At 39.2% G+C, this 18,860-nt stretch overlaps 1 protein-coding gene across 1 annotated transcript in view; it reads left to right on the top strand.

The window, feature by feature from the left end:
• The first annotated feature begins 232 nt into the window (after positions 1 to 232).
• ZMPSTE24 (zinc metallopeptidase STE24) overlaps positions 233 to 18,860 on the top strand; it is a 45,641-nt gene continuing 27,013 nt past the window's right edge. Inside the window, exons 1-6 of the mRNA XM_007536087.2 lie at positions 233 to 585; positions 4,696 to 4,842; positions 5,544 to 5,630; positions 14,430 to 14,546; positions 16,765 to 16,917; positions 18,365 to 18,506. Of these exons, the coding sequence (XP_007536149.1) occupies positions 463 to 585; positions 4,696 to 4,842; positions 5,544 to 5,630; positions 14,430 to 14,546; positions 16,765 to 16,917; positions 18,365 to 18,506 (769 nt within the window). The 5' untranslated portion in view covers positions 233 to 462. The remainder of the gene's footprint in view (positions 586 to 4,695; positions 4,843 to 5,543; positions 5,631 to 14,429; positions 14,547 to 16,764; positions 16,918 to 18,364; positions 18,507 to 18,860) is intronic.

Here is an 18,860-nt window from a genome sequence, read left to right as displayed (position 1 = left end):
CCCCAGGGACAAGAAATGGATAATCGACTCCAGAGGCTAGAAAGCCCCGTCCGTTAGAACGCGATGCGGGAGAGCCGGCGGGTAGCCGGAACCATCAGCGAACACCCACCATGTTAGGGAAGGGGAAGAATACTGGCGCAACGCGGCTCAAGGAGATGATGCCTACGCCTGAACTGGGATGGCCGGAGGCCGGAACCTGGTCCTCGATGAACCGGAAGTGAGGACGGCGGGATCGGTCCTTTCCCGGCAGCAATTCGGCCGCCCTAGTGTGGGTTGGCGACATGGGGAAGAGTGTTTGAGTAACACTGCCGGTTGCGCAGAGGAGGTGGAATGGGGGCAGGTGTCTATACAAGGGAGCTCGGAAGGGACGGATATCGCTGTGACACTGCAGGGACGCCCTGAGGGGACTGGTGTCAGTGTGGCACCGGTGCACGCTGAAGGATCTGGCAGAGCTGGGCGGCCATGGGGACGTGGGCGTCGCTGGATGCGGTGTGGGATATGCCGGCTGAAAAGCGAATCTTCGGGGCCGTGCTGCTTTTCTCCTGGACCGTGTATCTGTGGGAGACCTACCTGGCGCAGCGGCAGGTGAGCCGCCAGACTCCTCGCACGGCCGGCCTCGGCCTCGGTTCCGGGTGCCCGGTGACTGTGCCGCTTCAGCGCCGGCCCCGCCCCGCCCCGCCCCCAGCCCCGGCTCGGCTTTGAGGCGCATCTGGTGTCGCGGGGGCCCCGGGCGGTTGGGGCCTTGGAAAGTGAAAGCGGGACTGTCGCCCTGCCCGGGTTGAGCTCTGGGACCTGCCCCTCAATTCCCTTGGGATCCTTGGATCCAAGTTTGTGTGTGTGTGTGTGTGTGTGTGTGTGTTTTAACTTATCTTTTACTGTTGTCTTTATGTATTTACTGGATAGAGCCAGCCAGAAAGGGAAGGGGGGAGATAGACAGAGAGACACCTGCAGCCTTGCTTCAGGGGCTCGAACCCGGGGCCTTGCGCATTGTAACAACACGTGCAGGTGCGCCACCACCCGGCCTCTTGGATTTAACTTTTTTTTTTTTTTTTGCCTTAAGATGCTAAAATTTTCAAATCATCAGTTTCCTCAACGCTTGTGTAATCATGCCATGTTTCACATTTCCTGAAAAGATTTCGCTGCCCTTTTAAGCATCTGAATTCTTTTTTCCCCTTCCAAAATGTGTAAGTACTGACTTTTGCCCAAAAATATATATGTTCTATTAAAAGTGTCTTTTATTATATATTTTTTAAAAGATTTTATTTATTTATTGATGAGAAAGATAGGAGAGAGAGAAAGAACCAGACATCACTCTGATACATGTGCTGCCGGGGCTTGAACTCAGGACCTCACACTTGAGAGTCAAGCGCTTTATCCATTGCGCCACCTCCCGGACCACGTCTTTATTATTTTTATTTGGAAAAGCTGAAACAGTAAGTGAGAAAGCGGAAATTACTTAATGACTCCCTGTAGATAAAACAGCTTCGCTAGAGATCTGAACTTTCGGGAAAATGAGGTAAGGAGGCTTTTTGCAGCCTTGTTGTTGGTTTGCTTTACCTACAGTCTTACACTTTTTTTTCCTCCTCCACCAGAGCACTTCTCAGCTGTCTTATGATGGTGCTGGGTGTCTTTTTCTTTCTTTCTTTTTTTTTAAAATTTATTTCTTTATTGGGGAATTAATGTTTTGCATTCAACAGGTGCTGGGTGTCTTATGGTTGAGCCTGGGAATTTGGAGCCTCAGGCATGAAAGTTTTTTTGCATTAATTATTATGCTATCTTCTCAGCCCACTCTTCTATGTTGTTACTGAATTATATCAACCATGATGATTATGAAAACTGCTCTTTTTAATTATTGGAAAACTTTTTCTTAAACGCTTCCTTTTTTGCTGCAATTTTCTTCTCCAGGTTTACACTCTGCCTACATCTTTAAGCTGAAAAAAATTAATTTCTATAGTTGTTAATGTGGGGCTATGGCTCTTTTGTTTATGCAGCTTCATTGAAGAAAAATAAATCATTTACTAGCAGAGCTATTCACCCGTTGACAGCGTGCATCATTTACTCTGCTACACTAAACATTGTACTAACTAATAGATCCAAGCCTCCTAGCTATTGAAATGAAAACTACAAAATGTTTGAGACCCTATTTTGGACCACAAAGGGTTTCCCATTTTCTGTAGAACAAGAACAGATCATTCTTTTATTGACATCCATACAATACATCACATTTTCTGTTTTGTGGATTATGTCTTGATCTCTTTCTTTAGTCATAATATTTAAAAAGTGCTAAGTTGCATAGCACTAGATTCTCTAATATACTTTGGATCACTTTGTTATTACTGAATCTTGTAGGCAGAAACAAAAATTCATTGTATAAACTAAATACAGTATGAATGTATAAATTTGAGGCAAGGTGTTGATCATTAAGCTTGCTTACTTTAAATCTACATACAATAGCTACTTTCCTATAGTGCCATTATTTTTGTTTTTTTGTTTTAATGTTCTAGAGTATCTTCTCTAGTTATGCTTTATTGTAACGCTTTCTAATGAGGGGTTGATAAGGTGGGCAGTAACATATAGAGAAACCATTTATTGTGAAACCATTGTAGAAGCTGCTGTCTGTTATCTATCCATTGTGTTATGTCCCACCATCTGAAATACAGTTAGGATTTGGTTAATGAGAAAGTTTCTTTCATTTTTGCTTTTGTCTTTTTCATTTTTATCACTGGGGCTCAGTTGCCCTCCTGGTGGCTTTTTTTGTTTGTTTGTTTTGTTTTTATAGAGGCAGAGAGAGAAGGGGAGATAACTGTTGTACTACTCTACCACTCTTGTGTGAAGCTTTCCTCCCCTGCATGTGGGAATCAGGGGCTTGAACCTGGGTCTTTGTACATGTTACTATGTGCACATTGTTGGGTAGACCACCCCTTAGCCCCTTGTTTGTTTGTTTGTTATTACTTGGACTTCACTGCTGTGGACTGACTTCAGATAGAACTAGAGAAGGAGAGGCACTACGGAACTCAGGCTTCCTCTATTGCATTAGCAACACCTGGAACTAAAACCTAGGTCATGTGCTTGGCAAAGCGGACACCCTCTTAAGTGAGCTCTTTTGTTGGCCTAAGCTTTCCCTTCTCTGTCTCTCTACCATGTTATTGTTTTGTTATCTGCCTGGGCTGACTTTTTCAGTTAGAGACAGAGAGGGCAAGATACCACAGCACTTCCTCCAGTGTGGTGGAGACCTGGCTTGAACCTGAGCTGCATGCATGGCAAAGTAGCAGACTATCCAAGTGAGCTATTATGCCAACCTTTTTTTTTTTTTTAATATTTATTTATTTATTCCCTTTTGTTGCCCTTGTTTTATTGTTGTAGTTATTATTGATGTCATTGTTGTTGGATAGGACAAAGAGAAATGGAGAGAGGCGGGGAAGAGGGGGGAGAAAAAGATAAGACACCTGCAGACCTGCTTCAATGTCTGTGAAGCGACTCCCCTGCAGGTAGGGAGCCAGGAGTTCGAACCAGGATCCTTACACTGATCCTTGCTTTGCGCCACCTGCGCTTAACCCGCTACTCTACCGCCCGACTCCCTATGCCAACCTTTAAGTTTATCTTTCTTTTTAAATTTTTTATTATCTTTATTTATTTATTGGATACAGACAGCTAGAAATTGAGAAGGGGGAGATAGAGAGGGAGAGAGACAGAGAGACACCTGCAGCACTGCTTTACCACTCATGAAGCTTTCCCTGTGCAGGTGGGGACCAAGGGCTTGAAGCTGAGTCCTTGCACACTGTAATGTGAGTGCTTAACCAGGTGCACCACCACCTGGCCCTCAAGCTTATCTTTCTTGAGGAGATGTTATGTTTGTATCTGTCACTCTTCAAATTGCTCTTAACTTGGCTTCTGGGTCCAAGTTTTTTAAATTTTTAATTTTTTTAACTTATTTTTCCACAGCACTGCTCAGCTCTGGCTTACGGTGGTGCAAATGATTGAACCTGTGACTTTGGAGCCTCAGACATGAGAGTCTCTTTGTATAACCATTATGCTCTCTACCCCCACCCTTAGGGTCCAGTTTTAATGACCTCGCACAATACATGTTTTTTTGACCCATGGTGTCTTTTGACGTTCATGGTTAACATAGGCGGTTTCTTTTCCTTTCTAGTTTTCTCCATTTTACAGGATGTGTCATACCTAGAATGAGTAGTATACTTTGTGATGTTCAGTTTTGTTTACAAATTGAAGTGTTATAACGATTTTTGTTTTGACTCCACAGTGAATTAGCATCTCTCTTTTTTTCCTTTTTAGATATTTGTATTTATTTCATTATTGGATAGAGACAGAGAGAGAAATTGAGAGGAGAGAAGAAGAGAGACAGACACCTGCAGCCCTACTTCACCATTTGTGAAGCTTCCACCCTGCAGGTGCTTGAGCCTTGGTCCTTGCACACTGTAATGAGTGCATTTCATCAGCTGTATCGCTGCCTGGCCCCTGTCAGCTGGCATCTCATTCTCTTGCTTTGCTTTTACTTTCCTGTATCAGTTACTTTAGTTGTCAGTATATACTTGATGAGTTGCAAGTTTGTGTAAGCTTAAGTCAGAAGTTAATATTACAACTTGTCATAAATATTTTTGTTTGATCATAAATGATTATTGTAACAATGAGTTGGCTTGACTGTTTCATTAAAGTGCTGCTTTCAAAATATTTCAGAGAAGAATATATAAAACAACAACTCATGTACCAATGGAGTTAGGACAGATCATGGATTCAGAAACATTTGAAAAATCTCGACTGTATCAGCTGGATAAAAGTACTTTCAGCTTCTGGTCAGGACTCTATTCAGAGATTGAAGGCACTGTAAGTAATTATTTTAATTTTTAACAGTACTTATTTTTTTTGGGGGGGAGAATACCTCTGTGATCAAACTCAGGACCTCATGCTTGAAAATTTAACACTTGATTTCTTTTTTTTTTTAATTTAATTTTATTTATTTATTCCCTTTTGTTGCCCTTATTGTTTTATTGTTGTCGTTGTTGGATAGGACAGAGAGAAATGGAGAGAGAAGGGGAAGACAGAGAGGAGGAGAGAAAGATTGACACCTGCAGACCTGTTTCACCGCCTGTGAAGCGACTCCCCTGCAGGTGGGGAGCCGGGGTTCGAACCGGGACCCTTATGCCGGTCCTTGTGCTTTGCGCCACCTGCGCTTAACTCGCTGTGCTACAGCCCGACTCCCCTTCTTTTTTTTTTTTTTAACATTTATTTATCACCCTTTTGTTGCCCTTGTAGTTATTATTATTGTCGTCGTTGTTGCATAGGACAGAGAGAAAGGGAGAGGGGGGAGAGAAAGATAGACACCTGCAACCTGCTTCGCCGCCTGTGAAGCGACTCCCCTGCAGGTGGGGAGTCAGAGGCTAGAACCGGGTTCCTGACGCCAGTCCTTGCACTTCGCACCATGTGTGCTTAACTCTCTGTGCTACCACCCGATTCCCCAACACTTGATTTCTTATGAGAGTTTCTAGAACTGCTCAATTGTGACCAAAATATGCTTTGTTTTATAGCTTATTCTTCTCTTTGGGGGAATCCCTTATCTCTGGAGACTTTCTGGACGGTTCTGTGGCTATGGTGGCTTTGGATCAGAATATGAGGTAAATAAATATGTGTCACTGATTTTTTTGTTTTGATGGTCAACTCTGTACTAAAGTTTACATTTTGTCTTCTCCAGTCATTAGGCTTGTTTTTCTTTCATTACAACCCTTGTCACTGTACAGTCCTAGGGAAATGCTAATCACTATAGTAAACTCAAACTTTCTGTAGCTTATCACAAGTTTATTTCTCAACACATCATAGCCTAATGTGAATGTTTTTGATTAGTAGGTGATATTCTTTTTTTAATATTTATTTATTCCTTTTTATTGCCCTTGTTGTTTTATTGTTGTTATTGATGCCGTTGTTGTTGGATAGGACAGAGAGAAATGGGGAGAGGAGGGGAAGACAGAGGGGGAGAGAAAGACAGACACCTGCAGACCTGCTTCACCGCCTGTGAAGCAACTCCCCTGCAGGTGGGGAGCCAGGGGCTCGAACTGGGATCCTTACACTGGTCGTGCTTGAGAATCCAATGCTTTAGCCACTGTGCCACCTCCTGGATCACCCGTTTCTTTTTTTTTGTTTTTTTTTTTCATGGCTCTTCCATCCCCTAAGTGCCCCCTGAGTTCTTTATATCTGACAGGAAAATAGAATGAAAGATTGAGAAAGCAGACTCTTCTTTTCTTGACTTTAAAGTGACACGTCTTTGCGTTCATGTTTTGTTAGTGAACCACTCATTTGTATCTCAGATGCACAGGAACTGGAAAATGTAGTCTTTGATTAGGTAGCTGCCTCTCAGGAACAACTCTAAGCAGTGTAGGGGGAAGCATGAGTTTTGTTGAACCTACATGGGTACTTATGTGCCACACAAACTTAGCAGGTGTTTCAAACAAAGACAGATTGTATCTCTTGCATCTCTCTCTACTGAGCCATATAAGTTGACTACCCACCCACTCCTCTAGGATCTCTAGTTGCTAGGAAAAGCCTTAAGCCTGTTACTTCTCACTATACTGAATGCTGCATCGTTCTGATTTTTCCTTGGAAATTTCCAGGTCTGCTTTCACCTTCCTGATTGCTTATTTGAAATGATGTCTTTCTTGCATGTATACGTATCTTGGGCTTTAAGTCACCTTAAAATAAATATATACTGTTTTTCTGTGGATTCGTTTCTGAACCAACCAAATTCTTTTAGATCTCTTCTTCCAGTGATATCTGTCCTCACAGACTTCTGATCCTGACCTGCCGTTTGTCAGATGTTGCCTTACTTATATTTCTACATTGTTTCAGAAATTATTAATTGATATATTAATTTCTTGTAACATCATGACTGACTTCATATTCACCGCTTATCTTAAATGCCACTTTCTTAGGGACCCTTTCTGACCAGTTCATCTAAAACAGCATTTCTCCATCAATCTATAATAAAGTACATCACTATAATTTTTGAAGAGTTTTAAAAAAATATTTATTCCCTTTTGTTGCCCTTATTGTTTTACTGTTGTAGTTATTATTGTTATTGATGCTGTCATTGTTGGATAAGACAGAGAGAATTGGAGAGAGAAGACAAAAGAGAAAGATAGCTACTTGCAGACCTGCTTCACCACTGTGAAGCAACTCCCCTGCAGGATCTTTACGCGGCTTTGTGCCAGCCTGCTTAACCCACTGTGCTACTGCCCAACTCCCACATCACTATAATTTTACTGTCTTTTTTCTTACCTGTTACAGCTGGGGCTTTACAACTCTGAGCTTTTTCACTTTTTTATATAGAAAGATGGTTGGCATACTACAGGGTACTCATACCTGGGTTATGCCCATGATAAATAGGCACCTTCCCAGGTGAACAATCTTGCTGGCTTCTGTTGTCTTTGTAAAGGTTTTTTACCACTGTCTTCACTTATACAGTCACAGAGCAGGTACACAGTCTATGTACATAGTATGTATAAACTGTTCCCTACCTTATAAGACATATTTTATGAGGTAATAATGTAACATAAATTAAAATTGTTTGTTAATGCCACATATATGGCATTATTATTTCTTTTTTTCATTATTATTATTATTATTATTATTATTTTTAACCAGAGCATTATTCAGCTCTGGCTTATGGTGGTGCAGGGGATTGAACCTGGAACTTTGGAGCCTCAGTCATGAGAGCCTGTTTGCATAAACATTGTGCTCTCTACCCCTGCCTTGCATTTAACAGTGTTTTAAAGATCTCTACCCATCAGTTTACATAGATTTTTTTTTTCAATTCCACTTATTGCTCTATTGAGAAAATGCTGATTTATAGGATTTTAGTTGTCACTAGGGTAAATTTACACGTTTCCAAGATAAGTGTCAATACATTTCACTCTCAACCAAACCATTATCTTATTCCACCTTAGGGACTTAGGTCCCCAACCTCCCCTTAGTAATCCTTCCAACCCACCCCTTTCTACCCCCTGAGTCCCCAGATCTGCTATGATAGACTGTAGTCCCTTGAGGATTCATCTTGTGTTATCCTTTGCTTTGTTTCTTAGAGCCTATCTATGAGTGAGATCATTCAGTATTATTATTATTATTTTTTACCAGAGCAGCTTTGGCTTATGATAGTGTGGGGAATTAAACTTGGTGCTCTGAGACTTCAGACATGAAAGTCTTTTTAAAAAAAAAAATTAGGGAGTCGGACGGTAGCGCAGCGGGTTAAGCGCATGTGGCGCAAAGCCCAAGGACTGGTGTAAGGATCCCGGTTTGAGCCCCCGGCTCGCCACCTGCAGGGGAGTCGCTTCATAAGTGGTGAAGCAGGTCTGTAGGTGTCTATCTTTCTCTCCTCCTCTCTGTCTTCCCCTCCTCTCTCATTTCTCTCTGTCCTATCCAACAACAACAATAGTAACTACAACAATAAAACAACAAGGGCAACAAAAGGAAATAAATAAATAATTTTTAAAAACCACCCATTACAAGATAAAGAATACTAGATTTAAAAAAAATTAAAGAAAGTCTTTTTAAGTAACCATAATGCTTTCTTGCCTGCCTCAGATTTTTAAATTTATTTTATTTGTATTTATTTTATTAATTTTTTATAGTAGTCCTTCCTTATGCAAGGGGAATACATTTTAAGACATTGCCCTCCAATGGGTCAGGCATAGTACTGAACACTGTGTTTGTTTGTTTTTTCTTTCTTTTACATACGTACATACATACCTCTGATAGTTTAATTGGTAACAGTTTATTTTATAAATTAGGCATTATAAATTAAGATGGTAAAAAACAAGTGGTTTCACTTGTTATAGATAATTGAAACGTGAACTTGTAAAAAAGAAAAGAAAAACAGTAGCCAAACTGTCAGACTCTTTGAGAACTACTGTTACTATGATAGGGTACAGGCTGGTTACAGAACTTTGGTGGTGGGTGCAGGATGGAGCCTTACCCCTGTAATCTTGTAACTGTTTTTTTGTTTTTTTATATTTATTTATTCCCTTTTGTTGCCCTTGTTGTTTTATTGTTGTAGTTATTATTGTTGTTATTGATGTCGTCATTGTTGGATAGGACAGAGAGAAATGGAGAGAGGAAGGGGAAGACAGAGAGGGGGAGAGAAAGATAGACACCTGCAGACATGCTTCACTGCTTGTCAGGCGACTCCCCTGCATGTGGGGAGGCAGGGGCTCGAACCGGGATCATTACGCTGGTCCTTGCACTTTGCGCCACCTGTGCTTAACTCGCTGTGTTACTGCCCGACTCCCTAATCTTGTAACTATTAAATCACTAATAAAATTATATTAAAAATTAGGTATTATAAGAGATAAATGGGCTGGGAGGTGGCTCCTTACACATGAAGCCCTGATTTTTAATTTCTAGCACTGAGTAACAAAAATAACAATAAATAATATAAGTAGAAAAATTATATCAATATATTATAATAGAATGTATATAAATGTGGACTCTCAAATACCTTATTCAGTGTAACATTTTTTTTACACTGTATTTACTTTATTCATTTTTTTTCCCTTTTGTTGCCCTTGTTATCATCGTTGTTATTATTATTATTGTTATTGCTGTTGTTGTTAGATAGGACAGAGAGAAATGGAGAGAGGAGGAGGAGAAGATATAGAAGGGGAGAAAAAGATAGACACCTGCAGACCTGCTTCACCACCTGTGAAGTGAACCCTCTGCAGGTGGGGCTCAAACTGGGATCCTCATGCCCATCAGTGCACTTTCCCCCATGAGCGCTTAACCCGCTGCACCACTGCTCCTCAGTGTAACATTTTTGAATTGTGGTTGAATGTGGGTAATTATTAAAGACAGAAAATAAAACTGTATATTAGAGAAACTCTTTATCTTTTTTTTTTTTTTTTTAGGACAACGAATAAAATTAAGTTCTTATATCCTACGAGAAAGATACTTAGATGAGGGAGTTGGGCAATAGTGCAGCAGGTTAAGCACACGTGGTATGAAGCAGGGACTGGCATAAGGATCCCGGTTCGAGCCCCCAGCTCCCCAACTGCAGGGGCATCCCTTCATAGGCGGTGAAGCAGTTCTGCAGGTGTCTGTCTTTCTCTCCCCCTCTCTGTCTTCCCCTCCTCTCTTGATTTCTCTCTGTCCTATCCAACAACAACATTTTTTTATTAGTGATTTACAAAATCACAAAATGACAGGGTTACAGTTCTACACTGTTCTTACTACCAGAGTTCTGTATTCCCATTCCATTAGAAACTGCAGTGGCTCTCCAAGGTCACAGATCAGGGTTGACTATTAATTCTATAACTCTATGTTTATGCTCATTTTTTCTGTGGTTCTGTCTTCTCTTCCTTAAGTCATACCTACACCTGTCCAAATGTCTTCCCTTTTTTTCTTTTCTCTCTTAGAGGCCTGATGGAATTGGGTTTCAGAGCCCTTTAATCATCTTTCCCTATAACCTACTTTTAAAAAAAAAAAAGTTTTTTTTATTATCTTTATTTATTGGTTAGAGACAGCCGGAAATGTAGAGAGAAGGGTGGGATAGAGAGAAAGAGAGACACCTGCAGCACTGCTTCACCACTTCTGAAGCTTTCCTCCTGCAGGTAGGGTCTGGGGCCTTGAACCTGGGGCCTTGCACATTGTAACATGTGCACTCAACCAGGTGCGCCACCACCCGGCCCCAGCCTACATTTTTTAAAGCACAATACCAAAGGTTGAAATCAAGAAGATAAACTTTGGTAGATTTACATTTAAGTCTCTTCTGTAGGGGAGGCTGGTGTTAGCATTTTTAAAAGATAAATTACAAACTGGCAGGATGGGATAGTCACATACATTCAATATTAAAAGTACACTAAAAAAATTAAGTACAACAACAGAAAAAGGCAAAGGCAGAAATTCAAAGCTCATTAAATACATAAAAAGTAAGGCCAAAGGAAGGTAGCATACCAGATAAAAGTGCACACATTACAATGTGCAAAGACCTGGGTTCAAACCCCAGGCTCCGCTGCAGGCAGGGAAAGCTTCACAAGAGGTGAGGCAGTGCTGCACGTGTCTTGATCTTCCCCTTCCCTCTCAATTTTTCTTATCTCTATTGAAAGAAAAGAGGAGAGAAAGAGAAAGAAAATGGGGGAAATGGCCACCAGGAGCAATGGCTAACCCTGGAGATAATAAAAATAAACTTGGGATAGTGCCCTGCTTTGCCATGTGCTTAACTCAGGTTCAAGCCTGACCCCCAGTGCATTAAAGAAAGATTTAGTGTTGTGATCTCTCTCACTCTCTCAACCTCTCTGCTTCTCTGTCTCTATCATAAATAAATAACATGAAAAATAGAAATCTTTTTTAAAATTTATTTTATTTTAATGAGAGAGATACAGAGAAAGAGACCAGAGCACTTTTCGGCTCTGGCTTACAGTGGTTCTGGTGATTGAACCGGGAGACTTCAGAGCCTCAGGCATGAGAATCTTTGCATAACCATTATGTTGTCTCCTCAGCCTGAAAAATAACAAACCTTTACCGAGAGAAAAGTGTTTTTAAAACACCAATAAACCTGGTCGAGTGCATGTGTTGCAATGTGCAAGGACCCAGGTTTGAGCCCCTGGTCCCCACCTGTAAGGGGAAAGCTTTGCGAGTGGTGAAGCAGTATTGAAGGTGTCTCTCCCTCTCTATTATCCCCTTCCCTCTTGATTTCTAGCTGTCTCTAGCCAATAAAGATTTTAAAAAAAGAAAAAAGAAAACTTAAAAAAACAAAAAACAATGAAGTTTCTGAAGATTTTGTCTATTTTGGCTGGTCATGGCAGATTAAAGGGGAAACATTAAAAGAGGAAGATAGGGAGTTGGGCGGTAGTGCAGCAGGTTGAAGCGCAGGTGGCAAAAGCGCAAGGACTGGTGTTAGGATCCCGGTTCGAACCCCTGGCTCCCTACCTGCAGGAGAGTCACTTCACAAGTGGTGAAGCAGGTCTTCAAGGTGTTTCTCTCCTCCTCTTTATCTTCCCCTCCTCTCTCCATTTCTGTCTGTCCTATCCAATAACGATGACATCAATAACAACAACAATAATAACTACAACAATAAAACAAAAGCAACAAAAGGAAATATTTTTTAAAAGTTTTTTAAAAAAAGAGCAAGACATTATTGAGGGCTAGAAAAACAGTCTCATGATTTTTTTCAGGTTAAAAACTAATATATAAAAAAATACAAATAAAAAAAAACAGTGATCCAGGAGATAGCTTAGTAGATAAAGTGTTAGACCTATAAGCATGAGGTGTCCTGAGTTTGATCTCTGGCAACACAGATGATACTCTGATTCTCTGTTTCTCGTTTATATATAAGTAAATCTTTAATTAAAAAAAACTACAACTTTGATCCCGGGAGGTAGGGAAATGGTTAGAGTTCCAAGCTTGCATGTCTGAAATCTCAGTCAGTCCTGACACCTCATGTGCTATCTCTCTTTATTTTTCTCTCTGTCTCTCTCTCTCAACGTATTTTTCTTTTCTTTTCTTTTTTAATTGCCACCGGGATTATCCAGGGGCTTGGTTCTTGCATGATGAATCAATCCATCACTGCTGGTGATCATCTTTTCCTTTTTTTTTTTTTTTTTTTGCCTCCAGGGGCTTGGTGCCTCTACCATGAATCCACTGCTCCTGGAGGCCATTTTCCCCCCCTTTTGTTGCCCTTGTTGTTGTAGCCTTGTTGTGGTTATTATTGTTGTTGTTGTTCTAGGAAAAAGAGAAACTAGGACCTTTTTTTTTCTCTTTTACCAGAGCTCTGATCAACTCTGACTTAAGGTGGTCCAGAGGATTGAACCTGGGACTTCAGAGCCTCAGGCATGAGAGTCTCCTTGCATAACAATTATACTATCTACCCCCATCCCGGAAATTCTTAATTTTTGGTTATTAAATATCTATTTAAAGGCAAATAAGATAATTACTGTGCATGTCTATGGAGCCTTATGCACAATTTCACTGCTCCTTAACCAATATTTTCATTGAAAGAGACAGACAAAGACAGAGAGAAACAGGACACCAGAGCTCCCCTGGTGCCATGACACTCCCATGTGTTTGAAGCTGAATTTCATACCTGACAAAATATGTACCCTACCTGATCAACTATTTCCTGGTCTCACCCCCCCCTTCCCTGAGTAATGTTAAACTCTGGCTTGTATTGATTCAGGGGATTGAACCTAGAAATTTTAAAGCGTTAAGCATGAATTTTTTTTAAAGTTATTTTTGCATATCTATCATGCTATCCCACCCCTTTTTATATTTACTTATTCATTTATTGGATTGAGACAGAAACGGTGATGGCAAGATGAGACAAAGAGAAAGAGAAAGAGATACCTGCAGTACCACTTCACCTTGTGAAGCTTTCTGCCTTGCTCCCTGTAGTTGGGGACCAGGAGCTTGAGTTGGGTCTTTGTGTTTAGTAATGTGTGCACTCAGCTGAATGCTCCACCACCAGGCCCCTTGCTCACTTTTTTAAATTCTTTATTTTTGAAAGGAGAGACATTGCAGCATTGCTCTACTATCCATAGACCTTCTCTGTGCTTCTGGGCCTCAAACCCATGGTCTCACATGTGAACACACATGCTCTACCCAATGTGTCCTAATTAATTTTCCTTCTTTTAAATTTTTTATTTATTAACGAGAGAGAAAAGCAGAGCTTCACTCTGATGTGCGTGGTGTTGGGGATAGAGCTCAAGGGCTCATGCTTGCACATCTTGCAGTCTGCTACCACATTATCTCTTGAACCACTAAAGTAATAATAATAATAATAACAACAACAACAAGATTGTATTAACATTTGCCATCCATAAAAGCACTTAAAATTTTTAGTAATTCTCAATTAGTACTTTTCTTTTTTAAATAATCATTTTACTAAGGGAAATAATTGTTTTCTTTCTGTGTTTTGTGAAAATATTAGCACAACCTACCCCAATTGCATGACCCAGCTGTTTTGGAGCTCCATTGTAAATTTTCTACCCATCCCAGTCAGGCTTGTTAGCTTGTCATCTTTCATTTATATGGTGCTGATACCTTTCTTCATGCATTTGCAGAGCGTTTAGACCGCATCCTCCTTTCGTCTCATGTGCTGTTTCACTAATTTTTCTTTCTTCACGGTGGCATTCCCAGTGTCACCAGCTTTAATTTGCCAGCACATAGGCTTTTCTTTCATTTTGTAGTGCTATCAGCCATTTTGTCTATGTGACATCAGGTCATTTTTGTCCTTCACCTCTGTAATAAAAGAGGATTTGTTTATTGCCCTCTCTTGCAAATAAAAGATAAACTTTCCGAGCTTGTAGTATCCATTAAACCCAGCACTTTGCTTGTGATATATTCAACAAGTACTTGTTTCTTTGTTCACTAAGAATTCATTTGAAGATATATTACGTTATAATATGTAAAAATGACTTTTTCTCCTTTGTGTTTAGATCACTCAGTCTTTGGTGTTTCTGCTGTTGGCTACGCTTTTTAGTGCATTGACCGGTTTGCCATGGAGTCTTTATAACACTTTTGTGATAGAAGAAAAGCATGGTTTCAACCAACAGGTATAAAAAAAGAATGCAAATGTTGTCTTTGAAATATGAAAATCTGCTTTTTTCTTTTCTTTCTTTCTTTCTTTCTTTTTTTTTTTTAAGATTTTATTTATTTATTAATGAGAAAGATAGGAGAGAAAGAACCAGACATCACTCCTGGTACATGTGCTGCCAGGGATTGAACTCAGGACCTGCTTGAGAGTCCAATAGTTTCTCCACAGTGCCACCTTCCAGACAACAAGATCTGTTTTGCTTTTGTCCTCTGCTGGTAATAATTGAAACATAATGTGTTATTTTAAAGTATTAATAGAGGAAAAAGTGGTAAAAAATGCAAAAATGGTAAAGATCATGGTTTAAAGTCTTGACATAAACACGAGTATTTTGGCTAATAATGATTTTACTTTAAATTATAAAATGTAAGATACCTACTCATAGTCTTAAACTATTTAGAGTCATACAAAATAGTCTCACTGCCTGTTAATTTAAAATTTTTTATTTAGACATCAATATCTTAAGGCATTCTTTCTTGTCTTATAGCTTGAGAATGTCAGTACTAAAATAATAGAGCACTGTTCTACTCTGGCTTATAGTGTTACATGGATGGGTCTTGGGAGGAAAAGAAAAAAGAACTCTTTTTTTTTTTTTTTTTTTTGTCTCCAGGGTTATTGCTGGGGCTCGGTGTCTGTGCTATGAATCCACTGCTCCTGGAGGCCATTTTTTCCCTTTTGTTGCCCTTGTTGTTTATCGTTGTTGTTGTTATTATTATAGCTGTTGTTGTTGGATATGATAGAGAAAGATGGGGAAGACGGGGAGAGAAAGACACCTGCAGACCCGATTCACCACTTATGAAGCGACCCCCCTGCAGGTGGGGAGCCAGGGATGGAACTGGGATCCTTATACTAAGTCCTTGCTCTTTGCGCCATGTGTGCCTAACCTGCTAGCTACTTGAAAAGAACTCTTCTAAACAATTATTAAATTCTTAAAAACTTTTTAATATTACTTATTTATTACTGGATAGAGACAGAGAAATTGAGAGGGGAGGGGATATAGAGAGGGAAAGAGACAGAGAGACATCTGCGGCCCTGCTTTACCACTCATGAAGCTTTCCTCTTGCAGGTAGGGACGAGGGGCTTGAACCTAGGACTTTGTGCACTATAATGTGTGCACTTAACCAGGTACGCCACCACTGCCTGGCCCCTCACTGTTCAAAACTTTAAAGCCATTACTGATGAATCTGAAATTCAGCAGGCTTTGTAAAAGGACCATAACAAGAATAAATGCTACCATTTCAGTTGACCAGTTTGTATCTTTAGTAGCGGGGTTGAACCTGGGGCTTTGGAGCTTCAGAGTTGAAAGTTTTTTTATATAACCAGTATGCTATCTCCCACCATACACTCCCACTTCAACTCAGTACACCAACCCAAGATGTTTGTCAGTTACAAATAACACTAGTTTATAAGGCTATTGGCTTAATCTTAGATAATCTGATTTAAACAGTTTTAAACTGCCCTTTGAATGTCAATTCAGTGAAAATTATCAATTTTGACTGGTACAGGACACACATGGATTGTGTGTAATGTTTAAACCATCTGAACATTTGTGAAAATTTTGAATTCTTAAGATAAAATAATTCTTTATAGTAATTCCTATTAAACAGACTGTACATAGTACAATGATTTTCAGATTAGACTATTCAAGTTTAGTAATTTATAGTGAAATAGCCTTCTCAATTACTTTATTTTTTAAAGTTATCTTTGTTTTTTGGATAGAGACAGCCGGAAATTGAGAGGGAAGGGGATGATAGAGAGGGAGACAGTGGTCCGGGAGGTGGTGCAGTGGATAGAATATTGGAGTCTCAAGCATTAAGGTCTTGAGTTCAATCCCCGGCAGCACATGTACCAGAATGATGTCTGGTTCTTTCTCTCTCTCCGCCTATCTTACTCACTAATAAAATATTTTAAATAAAGAGAGAGGGAGAGAGACAGACACCTCTAACACTACTTCACCACTTGCAAAGCTTTCCCCCTGCAGGTGGGGGACTGGGTGCTCATACCCAAGTCCTTGGACATTGTGACATGTGCATGCAGCCAGGTGCACCACCACCCGGGCAGCCCCTCAGTTACTTTACTTTTTTTTTTTTAATTATTGCTTGAATAATCTGTCTTTCATTTTCATTTATTGTTTTAAAAGCATTTTTTCGGTGTTTTATAATGATGTCTTCTTTTTTCAGACTTTGGGGTTCTTCATGAAAGATGCAATCAAGAAATTTATTGTGACTCAGTGTATTTTATTGCCTGTGTCTTCACTTCTACTTTACATTATTAAAATTGGTGGTGATTATTTTTTTATTTATGCCTGGCTGTTCACATTAGTTGTATCTCTGGTGAGTAGTATCTATTTTTATTTTTTTTGTAAAAGTCCCTTGATGAGATAACTGTAACTTAATTTTCATCAGTATGTAAACAGTTGTTAATATACTAGTGAAATATAAATAGTGCTCATATAAATTCTTCACTGGTTTCTACTTATGGATATAGAATTAAGGGAAGTTGACTAGATATTTGTTTCTTCTTATATAGACATAGACTTACAGATGCTAGATGCTACCTATTAGCTATGCTTACTAATTGTCAGACAATTTTGGGCTGTATATTTGTGAGTTGCCACTGGAGTGGGTGGTTAGATAAGTTAATGACTTATCTTTAGTGTCTACCAATTAATGACTAATCTTTAGTGTCTACCAATTATGACTGTTGTGGAGATTAGCTATAAGAAGCATACGAAAAAGAAAGAATAAAAAGATCTAGTTTTCTGCTTTCCTTCGCTAGTTTTTCCCACACTTCTTTTCCTTGTCCCTTTCTAACTTCCTCCTCTCGTTTCCTCCTTATTCCCCCCCCACCACATTTTCATTCCCTCTTTCTCATGTTCTAAACGGCATAAACACACATACTACAACATAATCAAAATGGTCTATTCACGGACCCAGAAAATACCTGTCAGCTCTTTCAACTCCATTGATGGCAAGGTTTTCCTTCAGTTTTATTATTTTAATGCTCATTGCTTTACTTTCCATTGCTGGGATCAAGATTGGAAAATTGGTGCTAGTTTTATTTACAAATAAATACCTGTTTTCTGGCATATTGAATGAGAGGAAAGAGTGGAAAAATGCTTTCAGGATACTCTAGGAAGTACTGTTTGAACCGAAGTTTACATTTTGAGAACTGCAGGTAACAAATTTTGTCAGGCTAACCAAAGGACCATAAACTCTATTAATTCTTTTTTTTTTTTATTCTTTTTTTTTTTTTAGCAGACTTCAGATCTGTTATGATTACTCTTGAAGGCAGACAATTTTTTTTTTTTAAGTTTTGTTTTATTTATTACATGAGGGAGACAAAGAGAATGAGAGATAAGCCAAAGGATTGCTCTGATACATGAGGCATCTGGGATCAAACCAGGAATCTCAGGCATGCAGATCTGATCCTCTCCCAGTTACTTCCCTAGCCAGAAAGACAATGGGCTTGTGCAGTGTTGGGAATCTTCGTGATAATTTTGAATGGACCATTTGACTTTTCAATTCTTGCCGTCTAGAGAGTAATCAATTTGACTTAATTCACCAAGCAGTTATTGAGCTCCTACTATCTGATGTTATAAATTTTCAGGTATGTTATAAATTTCAGGTATGTTCAACCTGAACATACCTGAACAAATGAAATAAGGTTTTTCTTATCAAGGCTGGGATTGTATAGTTTTTTGAGTATAATTGAATCTGAATAATGAATAATTTTTCTTTAAGAACATAGTCATATGTTGTTCTGATACTTATTTTTCAGGTGCTTGTCACAATCTATGCTGACTATATTGCCCCTTTATTTGACAAATTCACTCCTCTACCTGAGGGCAAGCTTAAACAAGAAATTGAAATAATGGCAAAGAGTATTGACTTTCCTTTGACTAAAGTATATGTTGTTGAAGGTAAGACTGTTTGGGATTAAAAAAAGTTTAGTTAAGTGGTTTTATTTAAATACTTTTATTCTTCAGATTTTTTTTTTTTTTTTTTTTACCAGGACACTGTTTAGTTCTAGCTTATGGTAGTCCTAGGCATTTAACCTGGGAATTCAAACCCATTGGCATATCTTTTTCATAACCATTATGCTATCTCCCCAGTTTATTCTTCAAAAAAATTTTCTTTATTCTTCAAATTTTAATGAAGGAATGAACCATATGTCTATATATATTTTTATTTAACTTTCTGGCTTTAAAATCTTTTAATATCTTTGTTTATTAACTTCAGAAAGAAAATGAGTGCATTACTTTGACATATACTTG

This window comes from Erinaceus europaeus, chromosome 13 (genome assembly GCF_950295315.1).
Source record: "Erinaceus europaeus chromosome 13, mEriEur2.1, whole genome shotgun sequence".
Lineage (NCBI taxonomy): Eukaryota > Metazoa > Chordata > Mammalia > Eulipotyphla > Erinaceidae > Erinaceus > Erinaceus europaeus.
Note: the sequence above shows the minus strand (reverse complement) of the source record. Positions and strands in the feature narration are given on the sequence as shown.